Genomic DNA, 17971 nt, shown 5'->3' with positions numbered 1-17971 from the left:
TCTCAAAGCCCCTCACGGTTTCAAAATGCCGAATTATCGTGGGACACTCGTTAAATCATATCTCTTGTGACTCGTCCTGGTTCAGCCCTGACACTGGCCAACGCTCTTCGGAATCATGTTTTCAGGGTGTCACCTCTGCATGTTGATATTGTTATTGATTGAACGTGAAAGCTGCCTCATCAAACGTTCTCACAGTTGTGCGTTTTACTCCCCTTAACCATACAACAGATGCACGTGAAGTCATAGACTGACTTTTATTTTGTATTAGTTAACTCCAAGGAACAAGCGGAACGAAAACATCGTCATGTTGATGTTTCAGGAAAGGAGAAGGTGGTGACGACGAGAAGCTGCCGGAGGAAGAGTCTGCAGCTTTTAGTGAGTGAAATGTTTTTATCTGGTACAAATTCAACATAGCAACCTTTGATTTCTGCATGTATATCCTCAAGAATGATCAAGATTAACTTTATTTTTCGCAGTAGATCAGTATGTTCGTATTGAACGTGACAATTTTTACTCCATTTGAATGATAGTTTTATTTGAATGTGTAGTTGTTGACCCACCCCCCCCTCCACGTTTCCCTCAGCTTCTGCTGCTCCCAGTTCAGCTTCTGCTGCTCCCAGTTCAGCTTCTCCAGTAGTTAGTAGCTTTATACTTTTCAAAGAGCATTAGACTAACTTTCGAGATGATGAAGCTGTTAACAGGCCTGTAAATTATTCTTTTGATGATTTCCCAATGACATTGTTAGACAGTCTTTGAGAATTATGAGTCACTTGTGAATATCAAAGTGAAACCAGCCCCCTGTTCCTCTTCCTAACCAATGTCCTCCCCAAGTTGGTGGAGTTTAGGAGTATTTTAGTTTTCCAGTTTTCTCTGGGAAATAGATATGCGTAGTGGTATGTCTACAAAAAGGCAGGGAATCTTTAAGAGTTTAGTCTTACCACAGTGACCCATAAAGTCAGAAGTACATTAATACAAATGATGATTCCAATTGCTGCACAGTGTGTCATACTAAGGAGTGTTGTCATGATAGTTAAATATTTAGCATACTATTTTACCCTCTGCTTGGTTTTAACCATAGGCAATGGTTTAAGATTTTTTGTTTCCTTAAAGAATAATACCAAAGAAGAATTAAAAAAAGAGAAAAAACAAATTGAAAATGTGAAGAAAGGAAATACAGAATACCATAGTTACCACTTTATAGCATTTATCTTTGTCAGCCACAAGGTATGATAGTTGTGTTTTAATTCTTAATTTGTTGGACAGGCCTCCCATTTGATGGTAGGGATAGTGAAAGGCAAAATTGTTCACTTGGTAACACTTCAAGTACTGTCCCTGAGCTGAAACACCCCTTATTTTTGTCCAAAAATACTCTTTCACTGTTGATATTAGTTACTGACAAGGACATTCTTAAAACATAGGCATGCTATGCATGCAAGAGAATTTTTTTTTTTTTGATGGCTGGGTCAAAATGGGAAACTAAGCAACTGATTTTTGCATTTTTGTAAAATGAAAAAGAGTATTTACCTATGAAAGATTCTGATGAAGATATTGTTAAATGGAGAGTAAAGTTAGCAAAAATGAACAACATTAGTGCAGAAAAGTGGTGAGAAAAGTATCATATTTCAAAGCATAACAACATGGGCTCTTTATTTGGTAATTGCCTATCTATACTTTGCCCCATTTGTGTGGAATACACGATAAGATGCAGGCTGTCTAGAAGGAATTGACATGTGATGGGATGAAGTTGACTAACAGTAGCATTTAGTTCCATGTGAAATTTTTTCAGTGGAGTGGGGTTGTGTTGTAAAATTTAGGTTGTTTACTGGAAAATGGCATACTATCTGAGAAAGTCTAATCCATAGCAACAAGTTAACATGTAATTGTATCAGGAAAATACCTTTTAAACACAAGATGACTAACAGAAGCATGGAGAACTTTTAAAAGCAAAAATAAACAGATAGTCCACATGACAGTTGACACAGAAAGTAAATATAACTTTGTGATCTTTTCAGCTTTTGCAAAAAGAGCAATCAAAAGGCAAAAATTGTGGTACCCTAATTTCATGATGTGATAGGCATGAGGGACAGTATTGTGACACTCTGATTGGTGTAAGCATACCTCATTGCTGTGATCTGATTAGTGTGAGATACATACCCTGATGCACAAGTCAGATTAATGCAAGATACATATCCTAATGTGCCCATCCAAGATAAATATCTTTTTATATGCCAACATAGGGTCATATACTTCATATTTCAGCTAATAACTCAAAAATCACTAAAAAATTAATCTTTACTCTTTTTCAGGAAATGTGAATTTTCAGGAAATTCTGATCTGTCTGAGTCAGAGCATCTGCTGTATTTATCACTCTTCAGGGGAACAAGCCCCTAAAACTCAGTGCTACGGTTCTGGCTCAGTAAAACACATGCACGCATCATATCTGTTGAAATGGTTCAAACAAGAGGTAAAGAAAACTTGTGAATTGTGCCATTTAAGTGATATCAAGAAAAAGGGCAAACCATATATGCTGAGGTAATTGTTATTTCTAAGCCCTTTTCTATTGAGTTGTATTGGTACAGTTGATCTTCATTTTACCAGGGTCAACATATTTGTTTTGATTGTCACCATTTTCACCACCTTTGTAACCTTTGTCATACCCCTCCCCTCTTGGTCCTCTCTTTTCTTCCCCCCCCCCCTCTCTTTGAACTTTCGTCCCTCTCTTCTCCCATGTTTCTGTTGGGAAATTGAACAAAACAAAGGTGTTTGATAGATTAAGGATCTTTCTTTACTGAATGAAGTAGAGGAAGCAAGACAGTGGGCTACAAAGAAAATTGAATGTTTTTAGAACCAAAGTTAAAACCATATCCTTTTACTATTTCCAAATTTTCACATTTATAGACTGCCAAGTTAAGATACATGCAACCTAGCTAAAGAATTATTGGCATATTTCCAGAATTCCACATTTCCAGACTACTGAGATAAATGTAAGTTAAAGACTAATTTGCATATTTCTAGATGTACCAAGTTAATATGCTTGTGAGTAAGCTAACTGACATATCACATATTTTTACACATTTTTCTCTAAGGTGATGAATTTGATGTGTAGCACATTCCATTGTGATGACGTGTTCTGTGCTCTTCTACCCCAAGTTAAAGTGCAATTTGTTTATATTGAGACAAAGAACTCCTAACAATAATTGCAGATGAGCATGTCTTAATCCTTTACTTCTTGGAAGCGATTAACATGTAGCTTCTCCTTGTTGTATTCATACATTTTCCAGCACAAAAGTAACGAGAATACCTTCAAGTTTTAATCTTGATCTAACTTCAAATTCTCAAAACTAATTTACAATGAAATGTATAGCAGCTGCAAGGGAGAAGTAGCATTCAGTCCTTGAAAGTTAATGGGTTATAAGCCTCAGAGAACAGAAAGTATTATGGTTATAGTTGTTACGAATACTTAAGATTAAAATTGTTAGTAGGTGACAGATTCACATGTTCATGTAAATAGGGTATTGAATATTTTTTAACTTGTGAAAGAAACTTGATTAAAAATAGGGTCAAGCAATTTTTCATTGTGTGTTAACCCTTTGAGCCTTTCACTCCCATGAGTGACCAAGACAGAATTTCTCCTTACAATATCAATACAATATCAAGCAGACAAGTGATGGGATTGAAGAAAATATCAGCTGGGGGAAGGGGAAGGGGATTATTAGTTGATCCAATACCAAATTCTCAAAACTAAACATGCATATTATGAAAAAACTAAACATGATTGTGTATGATGAAAATTTGGACCAGAATTTTCAATATCTGGTTGGGCATTTATTTGAGGTAATAAGCTATTTTCATTTAATTTTTTAAAGATGTTTTATTTCTGGTTTAAGACAGGGTGTGGAATTTTGGTCTAGGTTTAAAATAGGGTTGGAATAATTTTGTATTTCAACCTAAGGCAGGGCAACAGTTGATTTTAAGAAGGGTGCTATCTCTGCTAAAGAAAAGGTACCGCTGAAAAAAACCTCTATTTGAGCTGTTCATGTTTCTCAGATAAATTATTTATACTTTTGTTTGATATTGAGAAGGCTTTACCAACCCCTCCTTCCCTTGCCCCACCCCCATTGTCTTCCTTTGTCCAATATTTGTTTTGTTTCAAAACTTTTTGTAAAGCTCTTTACTCTGTCTGATATGTCTAACCATAGGGGCTGAATTGATAGCAACACAAAGAATAAATCTGCTTACATGATTTATTCAACAATCATCTGATAAACTTAAGAGTTCTGCTCTTATCTACAAATACTAGTCAGTGAAATCTCAACTGTCAGAGTTTTTCATTTCAACATGGTAATAGTAACAGGCAAAAAATATGTGCAAAAATACTCCTATATTTAAAGCTACTGCATACACCTTTAAAAAAATTGTGTAACGTAATATATGTCTCTCTAACCTACAATAAAGTCTTTTGTCTTTGAAAAGTAATGGATTTACATATTTACAATTTGTGTACAGTATGAAACTACTCGAACCGGATTCTTTTGATCGAAAAGAAAAACAAACAAAAAAAGAAAAACAAACTAAAAAAAAAAAGAAAACTGTTATCCTTGCAAGCGATCTGAATCGTATTTACTCATCTGATCCGCCTATAATCTCCAAAAAAATTTCAATAAACTAAACGGAAAACTATTTCGTGTGACAGACATAAATGATCAAATCATACAAAAGCATACAGTAAATTTAGGATCGAAATAAACCAATCATAAAATGATAAAGTTTCCTGAGAGGTCCGAGGTTTGTTTGTTTTCTATGCAGTAAGTTTTGTGTTTTAACTTCAATGTTAATTGGTTCGTTTACAAAAAAAGACACTTTGACATCCTTTGTTCTCAATAAACATGTTCATTGGTTCATTTTTCTTCATTTCGATCCGGTTCAAATAATCTCTCTGCTCTGAGCGCTTCACAAACTTTGTTTTCTTTCGTTCATTCACGATTTTAGTGGTTGTGTTGTAATTGTCACTGAGCTGGTTGCCTCACATTTTGAATTGTAAGTGATTATTTAACTTTTTTCCCAGATTAAGCAATTATTTGTGAATTGGCGATGTTATATAATAAGGCGACAGTTAGATTGACTATTGCTAAGTAAATTATTTGCGTGTTGTTTACCTGCTTCTGTGATTTTATTGTACTTGAGCCGTAACGTGTGTAGCTGACAGTTGTTGTTGTTGATGGCTTCAGCCAAGTGCTGTGCTCCAATGTCTGAGATGTTATTGTATGTGAGGTCTAACGTGCGTAGCTGACAGTTGTTGTTGTTGATGGCTTCAGCCAAGTGCTGTGCTCCAATGTCTGAGATGTTATTTGCTCCGAGGTCTAACGTGCGTAGCTGACAGTTGTTGTTGTTGATGGCTTCAGCCAAGTGCTGTGCTCCAATGTCTGAGATGTTATTGTCTGCGAGGTGTAACGTGTGTAGCTGACAGTTGTTGTTGTTGATGGCGTCAGCCAAGTGCTGTGCTCCAATGTGTGAGATGTTATTTGCTCTGAGGATTAACGTGCGTAGCTGACAGTTGTTGTTGTTGATGGCTTCAGCCAAGTGCTGTGCTCCAATGTGTGAGATGTTATTTGCTCTGAGGTCTAACGAGCGTAGCTGACAGTTGTTGTTGTTGATGGCTTCAGCCAAGTGCTGTGCTCCAACGTGTGAGATGTTATTTCTTGCGAGGTTTAACGTGCGTAGCTGACAGTTGTTGTTGTTGATGGCGTCAGCTAAATACTTTGCTGCTTCATCTGTCAATTGATTTCCTCTGAGGTCTAACCAGCTTAGTTGAGATTTACTACATTTTAACAACTTACAAATTTCAAAACAACCTAATGGACCAAAGTTATTGAAGGCCAAACCTAAATGTGAAATTTGTTGAACATTCTTAATTACAGTAACTACTGAAGCACAATCAACAGGTGTGAGTTGACAATCATTAAAATTTACAAAATTAAAGTTAATTTGTTGTAGTTTTCTCTGAACTATTTCCTCCATCTCACTACTTTCGTTAATGCATTTAAATAATGTCACTGCTAAATGTTTTTTGTCTTCAGTCGGCCAACAAGTTACTTTCCTTGGCTCCATATCGAATGTCCACTCTTCGTTGTACCACACGTTTTCTTTCTCTTCAGTTTCCACAGGAAGAAGGTCTGTGATGATTTCGCTCGGTAGGTTTTCTTTCTCGTTCATTAGTCCTGCTAGAAACTGAAAAACCAGCTGCCATTTGCCGTCTGCGATGTTCGTAGAAACAAAGTTCCTCAGTTTTTTTTCATTCATGTTTGCTAGGTGCCTCGCAGCGAAAAACTCTTGCATTGTTAAATGAATGAAACAGAATTGTTGTTCACGTTTTAGCGGGGTAGTTTCACGGTCGGGTAAACGGTGAAAAAGAGCGCTGCCTTCCAATCCGCGTACTTCGTTTCCCCCGAAGACCAGCCTTCCTTCTTTAATTCCTTCAAATGCCATTTTTTCAAGTTTCTCGAATTTCTTTTCCACGTTAGGGGGCAAATTATCTGATTCAAAATCTTCGCGAGTGAAATTCTTGCCACGGAATTCTTCGCTGTGTCTTAAGTAAAATATTTTCACTGCTTTCTTGTAAATATCTGTTAATTTCGTTGGTAGACTTAGACTTTTAGAACCGTAGAACTTCGCCATTTGAAAGAGACTTGAGCAAATGATGAAGCAACTCGCAGGAATGTAGCATAGAGAGAGAATGTTCGTGTTGCCGCCGATGTGTCGCCATATTGTTTCGCCCGCATGCTTCTCCTCTTCAGCAAATTTGGTTACGTACTCTTCGACTTGTTCGGATGAGAAGCCGAGGATCTCGAAGACTTTGTCGAAATTAACACGCTCGATGCATGACAAAGCCGTAGGTCTCGTGGTTGTCAAAACGGCAGCTCCGTTGAGAAGTTTCCCGGTCGCGAGTTTCTCGTATAGAGCATACAAGGGCATCTTCTTGTCTGCGCAGTTTTTAAATTGAGGCTCGAAGTTTTCCTCGCCGATCTTTGAATTAAGTTTAAATTCATCGATTCCGTCGAAAATTAGGAGAACTCTTTGGGGGTTCTCAAGGATGTAATTCCAGACTTCATCATCTATGTGATCTGAGTGGGAATGTTCTGACGATGTGAGCAGTTCCCGGAGGCTAAGGTCGGTTGCCGCGTTGAATGCTCTGAATTTGATGAAGAAAGCAGCATCAAAATGGATTTTATCATCAGATGATTCATGGAATACTTTGTTAAATGCCCAGTCTCTGAGGAGTTTGGTACAGCAAAGTGTCTTTCCGATTCCGGGACGACCAACAATCAAAACGTTTTTGTTTTCGTGGTTAAGAATGTCCTCCGGCCCTCTTGGTGTTGTGTTTTCCCCACCCGATCTGGTGTAGACTTCGAGTTTCTGTCGTCTGTCTCCAGTAAAGTCATAATTAGCCATGTCTGGAACAACGACAAGGTTTGTATAAATCTGATCCAGAGTCAAATGTTTAGGTGGGCGTCCTTCGCCGGGAGTACTTGAAAAAGGCGACCGGAGTTGGGGAGGTTGATTTGTCTCTTCTTTAATAATTTCCTTTGTATTCTCGATGAATTCCTGAAGCGGTGGTTTTCGGAGTTGTTGAGTTTCTTGCTCTGTTCTTTTTTCTTGCTGCGGAGGTTCAGGTCTCGACAGAGTCGATGTGGTAGCATTTTGCGAGTCGGCATGGAAGGGATTCAGGTGAGCCTTTAGAAAGTTGGAATTTTTCATGAAACTATCCTCTTTCCTGGCTCGTAGCAAAATATAGACGGTTTCTAACAGAATGCCAAAGAGAAAAATTCCGTTCACGACAAGAACAGCGCGCATCCAGGAGTTTTTCTTAGTTGCTCGTTGATTATGACAATCGTGCCAGACGCCAGTAGAATTCCTTGGCTGACTCCCTCCAGAGGTTAGATAACAAGGGAAGTTGGGGGGGAAGTCCCGAGGATAAATAAACTGTTTTTGTAGAACCATGAAGAGAACTCCTAAAACAATCCTTGCGAAAAGTTGACAGCAGTAAGCGATAAACAGCTTTTTACTAGAAAGTACGTTTCCTTGGTCGCGCAACTGCCCCTCGAGATCACGGTTACGAGCGCTTGGCGACAGTTGATTGATTGTGAGGCTCGCTATTTGGGAGTAAATAGCACAGACAGTTCCGATGAGGAAGAAATTCATGATCACGAAGGCATAGATAGGAAAATCGTGTTTGTTATACTGCTTCTCGTATAACTCGAAACATCTTCCACGGACAAGGTCGATGTTCTCACTCTTCGCCCCGCCACAGCGGAAATCATACCTGGATTCGCTGTTTTCTGCGTCTGCAAAAATGCCAAGGAAGATTACACCGATCAGGATCCAAATAACAACTACGGCATGGCTAACTGTGTTAAACGTTTTTGGTTTAAGTAATTCCTTGAGATTATCCATTGTTAGCGTTTGTATTCTCACTGTTTTCGATCAGATGAAAATCGCATTATGTCGTGAGTTGAAATACTGAAAGTATGGTGACTTCCGGTCAGTCATTGCTACATAATTCACAGTTTCATTATTGGAAGAGCTACAATTTTAATTCTTGGCAAAGTTACAGCTGTCAACTATTCAATGGTTTGTTTCTACCTGTCATCTTTTCTCGATCACTCAGGAAGCTGATATGGGAAACGGAGAGAGGAAACTCCCTAAACATATCTCTACTTAAGTGCAGAAATGCACGCGGTGACCGAAATGGCAGATTTGAAGAAACTTTGTCAAACCGAGTGGTTGTTCATGGATTTGGCGATTTTGACGAATTATAGTGAAATTCGTCAGAGCGATTTTGACGAATTTTCGCCGTTTTTGTTACTGCACGCATTTCTAGACTTTTTTCGGAAACTGAAATGGATACGTGCTAAAAGTGTCATTAATCCGAAATTATTTTGATAGAGGCTTTAAAAAGACAATCACAAGTATGGCGAAGGCTTTTGCTTTCTGACTCAAATTGCACGCTTAGTAGTGTAACCAGAAAAGATGTGACTCGTCGCTGCACAATCTCCTTCACCTTCCCCCTCTATCTAAGCCAAATTAATTTTCTAACTAATTACGAGCGCCTCTAGACCCGCCTTGGTTGTTCGAATTTCATTTTTCTCACCAGTTTTCAAGATCGTTTTTTCCGATTGACTTGTGCGACTGCCAACTGTGATACAAAAGTGAAGACATAGGAGACATTCCCGTATGAAATTGAAACTACGGATCATTTCCAGCGTCAAAGGTTCTCTGTTGTACTGCTTTTTAGAGATTTACGTTGATGCAGAGGACCCCGTCATTTATTTGTTTGTTTGGTTGGTTTTTTTTTAGTTTCAATTTTTTGCGAAAGTTAAGGGATAAGAATAAGCACTTAGAGTGAAGAAACGATGCAGGAAAAAAGAAATTTAGGCTTCGACGGAATTCGGACCCGCTCCTCCCAAATACTAGTTGACCACCGTCGGACCATCTAACCTGAGAATCTACGTAAATTTGGCTGTTCCTCTTCCTTCATGCGGCTACGTAGCTCAGTTGATAGTCTCGGAAGGCACGGGCTGGAAATCCCTCCGAGTTTGAACCTTCTCAGCATTTCAGGCTTCTTTTTGGCAATCACTTCAACTGCAACTTATCTGAGAAGATCGGTTCATCTCCCTTACTCAGTGGTACTTTATGTGGCCAGAACTTAATTACATGATTTTGGTGATACGGTATTTTGCGGGGTTATACTTTTACGATCTCAAAACAAGGCCGGCAAATACAAAAGAAGGGAATAAAAATTCGCGATTCAAACGTTTCAAATTCATTTTAGTTTCCAAAATGTCGTAACTTTTGACGACTGGACGAAAGATATTCGAAGGAGTTTGACCAATCTAGCCGATTCAGATGAAGATGATAGCGAGAATCTTTGTAAATTAAAGACAACACTTCGCAACAGAAGGTAAAAAATTAACTGAATTACCAGTAGGACCAGTTAATAAAATTTGTGTTTGCCGATACATATCCTGTATATGTTGTTTTTTTACATTTCAGATCATTTTTTCTGTAATTTAAATGTTCTATAAGGAATTAAATTTGGCGAGGATTTTTATCCGCTGGACAATAATTTCACATTTTTTCTACAGTTTCGAAAAAGGCGAATTCAAGCACCCATAAAGGGTATCACCCACAAGCCAAAATATCATAGATCTCAAATAATGAAGTTCACACTATCGCTATACACCTCGTTCTTACAAATAGGAATATTTACGCGCATCGATTAATTATTTTGATAAAAACAGCATTTTCCTTAAAGTCTTTTTAGTTTAAGGTAGCTGGAAAGAGCTTTCCGAAACACGTACTGACTGTATTGAAAGCGTTCAAAAATCAACACTTCCTCTTCGGTCTCCTCGCTGAGGTTGAACCAATTTCACACTTGTTGACTAAAGGATGGAAAAAAGTGCGCGTGACTTGGCAATCGCTATTATTATGCTAATGTTATTATACAATTTTTAGGGACTGTATCGGAAATTCCTCGATCGGTATCCTCGCAACTTCAAGATTTTCTTTTTCGCGATAACGCGCCACTGTTGGAAATTTTAACGACTTAAATCTAACCGTTTCAACGTTATGATGCTGCTAAGTTTACATTTGACTGATTTAAATCAATGTAAAGAAATCGAAAGATTCCTTTTCCTTTTTCGTTGGGTAAATTTTCAACATGTCCTCCTCTTTGTTTTATTTCTGTTTGTTGCCAATTGGCGACTTTTGTCGAAATTTCAGTCGCCAAATGTTGTCTCGCAATGGCGACCAAAATGGTCGGAGCTTGGGGAGCTGCGCTAGAGCCTGAAAGATGATAAATTGTAAAATGATATGGACATTTGACAATCCTTGAAGTTTTATTTAGGTTTGTTTCTGACAAGAATGTGATAAGTGGAGTATGTTTTCAGGGAAATTTGTTTTCAAATTAAAAAAATTGAAATAAAAGTATTAGATACCAAGTTTTGTCTGCATTTATAATTAATAGAGCTAAGCATTATTTTGGTGTCATAAACAAACCACATTACCACAGTTTGAAATGGAAAACAAACAAAACAGTTTTGGAAGTGCTTTTTTTTCTACTTGGCACCTTGTTTTTCTCTGAAGTCTCCAAAATACTTTGTTTGCGTCAACTACAACTTCAAAAGTATCTATCTTCGCTTCCTTTGAGTTTGATTTTGGCTTCTTCGAAAGAGGAGAATAAATGAAACCTGAAGCGGACCTTTTGATTTGCTTGTCAGACTTGGAGACAAGTTGACAATGGATCGAAATTAAAATATTTGGGTGGCATTGTTAAAAGTTGACAAGAATCGTAATTCATGCACACCCTTAAACCTGTTAAACCGCTGAGGAAGGAAGGCATCGGGGTCTATTAGCAACCGCAATCACTAAAAACACACAACCGCAAAAAAATTAGATCAAAACCGAAAATCGCATGCAAAACAGCCTTAAATTTCCACATCCTAGTGATCAAAACGCTGATCGATCCGATGCAGTGGTGACAAGTGGAGCATACAGAGCTTTTTGCGGCTATTCGGGATCAGTGGAGACGCATATTTTCCGCTCCGATCGAAGAGAAACGGGACCCAAATAGTAAAAACCGAAGTTTTCTGGCACAAAGACCGAAAAACCAATCTTAAAAATAGCCAAAACCGCAAAACCGAAAACCCCAATACCCCAACCTAAAAGTGACTGGGATCTAATTTCTCCTTACAATATCACACCTGAATCAAACATTGAGGTCACAAGAATACAGAGAATTATCACCAAATAAAGCAGCTCTTGTTTGTTAAACGAACTCTCCTTACCAGCCCCTCAGAAAATGTATGACAAAAAGTTTGGAGAATATGTATACTGATGTTTGGGTGTAAAAAGGTAAACAAAAATTAGCTGATGGGACTTCAAACAAAAAGGCAGAGATCAGTTTGTTTTTTATTTTTTAAATCAACATCAATCTAATGGAGGAAACCACTAAATCTGGTCAAAATCAACTAAATAATGATTCAATACTAGTTGGTCTGTACAATTTTTCATAACTGAGCATTGACCATAGTATTCATACAGTCAACTCTTCATTAAACATTGATGTCCTTCCTTCCATTCAGCTGTCATAGGGGAAATTTTATTTACAAATTTCATTCCTTTTTTTTTAATGATTTACTAATATGTTTTCTTTCCTCAAATTTTTCAGTGCGAGATTCCATTCTCTCCTCTAAACGATGCTGTTATTATCATGGGGAAAATTTTACATTCCTTATGAATAAAAAATATGCTAATTTGTACTGTTCAGTTTTCTTTCATTACATGACAGGTAGTAATATTGTCAGTGTGAAACATTAATTCCTGATTAGTGCAAATTACTACAAAACTAAACATAAATTGGATATATAATTGTACTCCTTCTGGGTTTGTGGTATGATTAAATCTAGAGTGAATATTCAAATTGGTTTCTTTAGTGAAATGAGAATTTGTGTGCTTATTTTTGAGCAATGAAACATTTTGATGTGAAGTGACCTCAAATATTTGTTTTCAATTGAAGGTGGAACAAATTGATTTTGTTATCATAGTTGTGTCTGTCTACTTGGTCCACTTGCATCAAAATTGCATTTAAGCCTGTCAGGATCTCTGGATGCCATATTAGAAAAATCTCTGAATACATCATTGAATGTAACATCACCAGAAACAAAAAAATGACAGCAGTTAGTATGGCGTAAGAAACCGTTCAAAATTCAGTCAGGGTATAAAGGTGTTTTCAAAATATGCAGTATGCTAGAAGTTTGGATTCATTGTAATCATATATTACTATGTGGTGTGGTAGTCTCGATGTAACTCCAAGGGTACTGATTGGTTCTTGCTTGGTTGGTATTTTTTCTGGTGGAGAGTTTCCACGGAAACAGACATAAGCTGTGCTGTATTATTTTCTTTTTCTCGAAAACCGCAAAAATTCAAAGTAAACATATATTTTCCAAGAACCATATACTAATCTACTTACTAACATCACTAGCTCAAGCCATACTGAGGAATATTGTCCCTTAGTTGTTTTTGTATGGACCTTACTGTACCCAGTCTGTACTGCCACAGAGGGTCAGCCTTTTCCTGACTTTTTTCAAGTAGGTATGCTTTACACAATGAGATATTCTTTCTCCTTTTTACTTTGTTATCACATTAAAAGAGGCCTTCAGATGGCGGTGATTGTGATTTTAAAGGCTTCACACACTCTCTCTTCTGCAGAGAGAGACATGTTGAGATAGCTATGATTATCATTTTAATAAGTATCGGGAATGTTTTTCAATATCTCAATTTTCTACATATGTATCCATACCCATACATACTGTTCAGTTACCACATCTCCCACTCTATGTATTCCTTAAGCATTTCAAATTTCTTATTTTTTGGTTATACAGTGACCTGAATAATGCCGTCATAAATGGAGATTTTCCCGAGGATTGCCTCTTCTGGATATCTTGCATTGATTCCATGGATGGAAAAGAAGGTGCATACATGATATAGGGCCACTAATGAACTACAGTATTTCCCTGAACAAGTGCCTGGGCGCTTATTTAAAATTATCAGCTAAAAGGGGAGGTGCTTATTTGAAGGAAGGTGCTTAATTGAGATAAGTTTTCCTTTCAACAAACTGTATCTTTATTTCAACTAAATCTTAAACAGAAAATAAAATGCTATACTGTTATTCATGTAGATGTTAAGTCAGTATTAACTGAGCTGTCATTATTTATCAACTATTTTCTTCAAATGCATCCCAATAACTTTATAATCAATGAAATTACAGGTCTCTGTAGAATAGAGAATAGTGTAGTTGAGCCTGGGAAGGCTAGAGTATTTACCAAGGGCAGGGAAATAGGACAAAAATGAAAAGAACAGATAATGCACAGAAAAGAACTCTGTAAGCACATGATGATGGAAATAAATAGAAGTGAGTAAAGGAAAAGGAAGTACTTTTCTTTACTGATTCTGCTGAAGTTGAAGGTTAAATAAATTGGCCATAAAAACAGGTTTTCCCTGTATCCCTGCTAATTTAAGAAATTGAGGGGGGGGGACTTATTTGACATTTAGGCCCAGGGGGTGGCTTTTTATTCAGAGGAGGGGGCATTAATTAGGGCATGGGCACTTATTCAAGGAAATGCAGTAACCAAACACCAAACATGATATTAAGCTTTTACATAAATTGTGTAGATCCCAAGCTAGTCTTACCATTAGGAGGAAATTAAATGATTTTTTTTCTGTTTCTAGCCATGCAGGCACTTGGTGGCCAAACTCTTGGTGCATCTCAGATTATTCTGTGTACACCATCCATGGGGGGGTCAAGCCAACTCACACCTGTGGAGAGATATGCAGGTAAAAAATTCAATTGAGTTTTGCTTTACTCTAAGATAACTTCTATTCTGGAAAAGCCTCAGCCATTAACTGAAAATTTGAAGGCTACTGTGGGAACTCTCTTGATGCAAAAGTATGGGTATTTCCTCATAGTGCATGCAAAACAAGAAAATCAAAGCTAAAGCTATTATAATTAACTTTTTTTTGTTATTTTTACAAGGAGCTTTTTTGACTTATCCCAAATAAGTGAGGCGGTGCAAAGGGCAGCAGAAGCCGTGGAAATTGCACATGCCAACTGGTAATAGATCTTTCTGGAGTCCCTTTCTTGTTGGACAAAGCTTTAATTTTATGTGCACCATGATATTACAATATGATACAATTTTGTCTGATACATGGACAAAACTGATTAAAGACCTCATGTAATCAAAATAGTGCTCAAAAAATTGTTGTCAACAGTACTGAGCAACTTACTGGACATATTTTAATAGCCCAGGCTTGCATAATTGTCAGGCTGAAAAAAATGTTCATTTTGCCCAAAAATGGCCATAACTTGGATCAAGTTGTAATCAAATAAATTAAACCAAGCTTGCATCGCAGAAAAAACTGTTAAGTCCTGTAATCAACTATACCTGTCACTCTGATGAAGGGCTAACACTCAAAAGGCAAGCGTAGAAACTCTTTACAGTGTCCAATTTGCATTTATTTAAGATTATCTTGTTTTACCCTATGTGTCAATTGTCTCTAAACATATTTGATTACTGCTAGGAGGAAGATTTTGGAATCACGAGCTTTGCAGAGTGAACAAGATGAGGTGTTCCATGCAGCTCAGGAAGCAGATGCTTCTAAAGTATGGTTATTTCAACAGATTTTTACCTTAAAACAAGGAGATTTCTTTAGCCTTCTTCTGCCTTAACCTTCATTATCACAGTGGTTGATACAGCCTTTATTTTCATACATGCAAGTTATAGATTGATTGGCTAGTGGGCAACAGGTTAAATGTTTTTTGATAATTATATGCACCAAACTAGTTAGCAAGAAGGGAAAAAGGATTGAATGGTAATTTAGAATTTGATTGCATCAACCATTACAAATCATTTGAGGAAATTCATTAAAATAAAATGATACAAATCCCAACGTATCAATGAACACATTTGCATTCTTCCAAATGATGAAAAAATTGATTTCTTTTTAGAACCAGCTGCAAACAAATATTTCTGTCAATAACACTTAAAGTTAGAGACTTAAATTTGGTATCAGCTACATCTTAATTAAAAATGTTCTTACTTAACAACAGAGGAACCAACAACAAGGTGCAGCAAGGCCAACATTTCAACCTACAGAAAGAAAAGACAGAGAATTAAGCCTCCCCGAAAATGATATGGTAAGTGCTTCATATCTGAAATAATTAAGACTGTATTTGTGTTGTTTTAAAATGCTCTTTCAAATAATGCAAACCCTTTTGCAGCTTACTTAAATGGGGTTATACATACATTTAAACTCTCACAGCCAGCAAACATGCTCGATAAGATCTGGAAAAATATAATAATATAAGAAGAAATAGATAAAATATTTCAAAGGTATACATTTTCTATCATTATGTTGTCTTTTTCAAGATACAAGTAGCTCTTAAGATGAATGGAAAACAAATGTGTTTCTGACACAGGCCGAAGAAATACGCAATTTGCGAGAAAATCGGATGAGAAAAGGACCAAAAGATGGTGTAAAGATTAAAGTTTACACGCCCAGTGGTTTGTTCAAAAGAACGTTTCACAGAGGAGGTTGCTATCAAATAAGTATGCATGATAACCTTGAAAGCAAATACAGCTTTAAAATAATGTACACAATAATCCAAATGTTTTGATATTTTAAGAAATTATAAGAGTTATAACACCACAACATGAGAGAGGAGATTTGCTTTTAAAAAGTGCTGCTGCACATCCCCTCATGTAGCTCATATTATGCAATTTTTTATTAACTACTTGTAGGAGGTGTATGACTGGCTTGGGAGTAGCCAGATGCAGCCATTGTTCTTTTTCCTGGAGACACAGGAAAACAGGACAGTATTTCCAACAGAGGCTATTAAACCTCCTGGAGAGGTGCTGCGGCTAGTAGAAAAGGTATTGAATCAATTAACCAATTCAAGTATTGGTGTGTGGTATTTTTAACCCTTGAATTAGGTTCAAACCCCATGTTTCTTTTTTTGCAATCAAAAACTGCAGATTATTTGATAATGCCATTCAGAGAACTTTGTTATCTTGTGAGCAATATTCAGTTTTCATCAATCACTGTATGTTGGGCAACACTCTAAAATGAACTACATGTTTGAACATTCTTTGCCAGTCAGACTAGAATTGAGTTGAAGTTTTTTTCTTTACTTCCAGTCTGAACAGGAAATGGAAAAACTCATGTCAGAGTCCCCAGAAAAAGTAAGTACACATGTTGTACTTACAAGTTGAGGCTTTTTAACACTCTATTTCATCTCTCCTGACTTTTCATACTGCTTCATCCACATGGCCACATTTATCATAACATGTACCAGAACACCTCTATATGTGTGTATCATCTGTTGCCTGCAGATTACAATTCTTTCTGTCTGTGTAATTTTAGTCAGACTTATTCCAGTTTTTTTTTTGTCTGGTTTAAATGTGGGATTAGGTGATATAGGAAACCTTAGCTAGGGTTAGATTTGCCAGCAGCTGCTTGGCTACAGCCCTTGCAAAATGGCTTTTGGAATTCCTAGGAACAAAGGTGTGAATTTTCACGGTAAATTCAGACTGGGAATTCCTAGGAATTCCTAGGAATTCCCAACCATAACAACTCTGGTTCTAAAAACCTAGAAATTCCTAGAAATTCCCAGATATTCCAAGTTTATAGCCAACAGGACTTGGAATTCCTAGGAATTCCAACTCAGAGAACCAATGACTTTCCCTGAAAAGCTGTAAATCTAAAAAATTCCTAGGAATTTCTGGGAATTTTTGGGAATTTTTAGGAATGTTTAAGAATTACTGGGAATTTTAAGCAAAAATTTGAGGCTAAAATTAAAAAAACCCAGCTAAAATTCAAGTATTCAATGAAATTTATTTAGAAGCTTAATTAAGGCTTTCATGTAAAATATTTTTGATTAATTATTAACATCAATGTGTGGTAATATTAGGATGGAATTTGATTTATTTTTCTTTTCTTGAAAACTTCATACGGATTAATCCTCAATTACAGCTATTCATATAAAATAGTTCTAATCAATCATTAAATTTGGTTTGACACAAATTTAATTTTAATTTAATTGTGAATAAAATCTGTTGATTCTTTTCCATAAAATACAATATCTCAAGTTATATTTGAAAACCAAGCACTCTTGGGAGTGAAGGGGCAAATTACAGACAAATAAAATTGATTTTTTGATTAAAATCTTGTTGTAACTGTAACAATAAATTAGAATGAAGTTATCCTAAACTGAAAACTTAGCTGCTGTTTGTACTGTTTGTATTTTTTTTCCTGGGCTCACGATGAGTTGGCCTTGAATGAGGTTGTCTACAAGAACCTTGACCATTTTGTATCTGGATTCCTTGACATCTGAATTTGAAAAAAAAATGTATTAAAA

General features: G+C 36.7%; 1 protein-coding gene and 2 long non-coding RNA genes across 4 annotated transcripts; 2 read left to right on the top strand and 1 right to left on the bottom strand.

Moving 5' to 3' along the window:
• Window positions 1-43: 43 nt before the first annotated feature.
• Window positions 44-4390, top strand: LOC131790250 (uncharacterized). The gene is made up of 4 exons (XR_010718449.1): window positions 44-375; window positions 2307-2464; window positions 2899-2984; window positions 3087-4390. It is a non-coding gene; the product is annotated as an uncharacterized lncRNA (long non-coding RNA).
• On the bottom strand, window positions 4247-15978 carry LOC131783203 (NACHT, LRR and PYD domains-containing protein 12-like). Of its 2 annotated transcripts, XM_066170669.1 has the most exons (4): window positions 15861-15978; window positions 15655-15704; window positions 14248-14373; window positions 4247-8342 (listed from the first exon to the last, which is right to left on the bottom strand). In XM_066170669.1, exon 4 carries the CDS (start codon window positions 8197-8199, stop codon window positions 5095-5097), a length of 3105 nt encoding a protein of 1034 aa, XP_066026766.1. In that variant the 5' UTR covers window positions 8200-8342; window positions 14248-14373; window positions 15655-15704; window positions 15861-15978; the 3' UTR covers window positions 4247-5094. The 2 variants fall into 2 exon arrangements, with proteins under 2 accessions (XP_066026766.1, XP_066026765.1); XM_066170668.1 differs by lacking the exons at window positions 14248-14373; window positions 15655-15704; window positions 15861-15978 and having other exon boundaries at window positions 4247-8522.
• On the top strand, window positions 15135-16153 carry LOC131783205 (uncharacterized). Its single transcript, XR_010718450.1, has 3 exons — window positions 15135-15217; window positions 15665-15751; window positions 15984-16153. It is a non-coding gene; the product is annotated as an uncharacterized lncRNA (long non-coding RNA).
• Window positions 16154-17971: the final 1818 nt, after the last annotated feature.

This window comes from Pocillopora verrucosa, chromosome 8, assembly GCF_036669915.1.
Source record: "Pocillopora verrucosa isolate sample1 chromosome 8, ASM3666991v2, whole genome shotgun sequence".
Taxonomy (NCBI): Eukaryota; Metazoa; Cnidaria; class Anthozoa; order Scleractinia; family Pocilloporidae; genus Pocillopora; species Pocillopora verrucosa.
The sequence above is the reverse complement of the archived record's forward strand: the minus strand, read 5'-3'. Positions and strand labels throughout refer to the sequence as shown.